This window comes from Cucurbita moschata, unplaced genomic scaffold (genome assembly GCF_002738365.1).
Source record: "Cucurbita moschata cultivar Rifu unplaced genomic scaffold, Cmos_1.0 Cmo_Scf00019, whole genome shotgun sequence".
Lineage (NCBI taxonomy): Eukaryota > Viridiplantae > Streptophyta > Magnoliopsida > Cucurbitales > Cucurbitaceae > Cucurbita > Cucurbita moschata.
This window is the reverse complement of record NW_019268535.1, coordinates 947,792-949,383: the sequence shown is the minus strand read 5'-3', so window position 1 is coordinate 949,383 and position 1,592 is coordinate 947,792. Positions and strand designations below refer to the sequence as shown.

Below are 1,592 nucleotides of genomic sequence, written 5' to 3'. Positions count from 1 at the left end.
AAAAAAAAAAAAAAAAAAAAAAAAAAAAAAAAAAAAAAAAAAAAAAAAAAAAAAAAAAAGGACCTCTAATAATGTATAAAGGCGTTTACCGATTAAAAAAATAAATCCGAAAAAATAATGGTGGAAAGACTTTTGTTTTTCTTTTTCTTTTTGAAACAAATGGTTTGAAAGACTTTAGTGCTATGATAAGACTAGATATTTCTCACTCCTATCTAATTTGAAACTATGTTCTTTTTATTTTTGTGTCGGGTCTTATTCTCGAGGTTCGATCTCTATATTATATATTTATTATATTAAAAGAATATTTATTTTTGTTTAATTCAACTAGATATTGAGTGAGAGATTCGAATCTCTGACTTCTTGGTTGAAGGTTGATAGAAATAAACTTATATAAATGTTTGAACTATTATTAAGGATACTTGTAGGCCTAATTGCTTGCTACCCTTCGACCACAAGAACAGATCTTAGACAATACCGACTTAGGGTTTCGCAAGAGCACCAATAGGCGCGCGTAGATGGGTTCTCCTCTATTTTTGGGCTATCAAACTTGGGTGGGTCAAAACATGGGAAATGAGCCATGTAAGAGACTGTTAAGCAGAGCCTTGTTGGATCATCAGGTTGCTTAAGTTGTCCAATAATGCTATGCGGGGTTCGATGCTTGCATACGATCATTTTCAAAAGAATAATCCAATTTTTCAAAATTTTGAATAACATGTCTATACCTCAAAAAAACATTTTCAAAGAAGAGAAAAATGGGTATTTAGAGAATCAATATAAAGGGTAAATGTATAAGTAATGTAATATAATTAAAACTTGAAAAAAACAGGAAGGTTAGATTTAATCACCTGTAAGCAAAGTCCAAGGCCCATCTTCCATCTTGCTGCACTCCCTGTGAAATTGGAGAATGTTATAAATAACTTCATTTGTTTTTTTCTTGCTGTCTATATTGAAGCAAAAAGAAGAGAAAAATAACAATTGCTAGCTGTAATAAAGTACTATAGAGAAGATTTTTTTTAAAAAAAAAAAAACATAAAATCAAAAGAAAGAAAGCGAAGTTACACTGACAAATTGTGAAGAAAATAGTCTCCTTTATGACAAGAGAAAATTACTTGATTTTTTTTTTCAGTATAAATACATGTTGCTTTTCCCCCTTTTTTTTGGTAATTCAAACTAATACTCATACAAAGAGGAATTTGTTCAGAGATGAAGCCAAGAAGGAACCAAACAGAAATTCAAATTATAAACTTGTGTAGCAGAGCATACCCTTATTCTCTAGCTCCCTCTAATACTTAAGTATCAAAATAAGCATATTTGTAAAGAAGAGAGAGAGAGACAGAGAGAGAGAAACCTGGAGTTTTGAGTGATCACTGGTGAAGGGACTGAAGCAAACTCCCATGCAGTTAAAGAATGCAGAATGCGAGGGCAGAGAGGAGCTAATGCATAAATAGAATGCGTCTGAAAAGACTTCCAAAAGTGCAAAGCCAAAGCTGTAATGGCTAAGCAATTGTGTTTTTCACGTCTTCAGTCTCTGGAGTTTGTAGTGCAGTACAAGGAACTGTAAGATGAAAAAAAAAAAAAAAAAAAAAAAAAAA

The 1,592-nt window shown here is 31.5% G+C and overlaps 1 protein-coding gene across 2 annotated transcripts in view; it reads right to left on the bottom strand.

The window, feature by feature from the left end:
- Positions 1-1,592, bottom strand: part of LOC111456812 — a 6,598-nt gene that overhangs the window by 4,370 nt on the left and 636 nt on the right. Inside the window, exons 2-3 of one of the 2 annotated variants that reach the window (XM_023098822.1) lie at positions 1,349-1,528; positions 846-889 (exon numbers count right to left, since the gene is read on the bottom strand). In XM_023098822.1, coding sequence (XP_022954590.1) covers positions 846-876 — 31 coding nt within the window. In that variant the 5' untranslated portion in view covers positions 877-889; positions 1,349-1,528. Of the gene's footprint in view, positions 1-845; positions 890-1,348; positions 1,529-1,592 lie in introns of those variants that run through there. The other variant, XM_023098820.1, reaches the window with a different exon arrangement.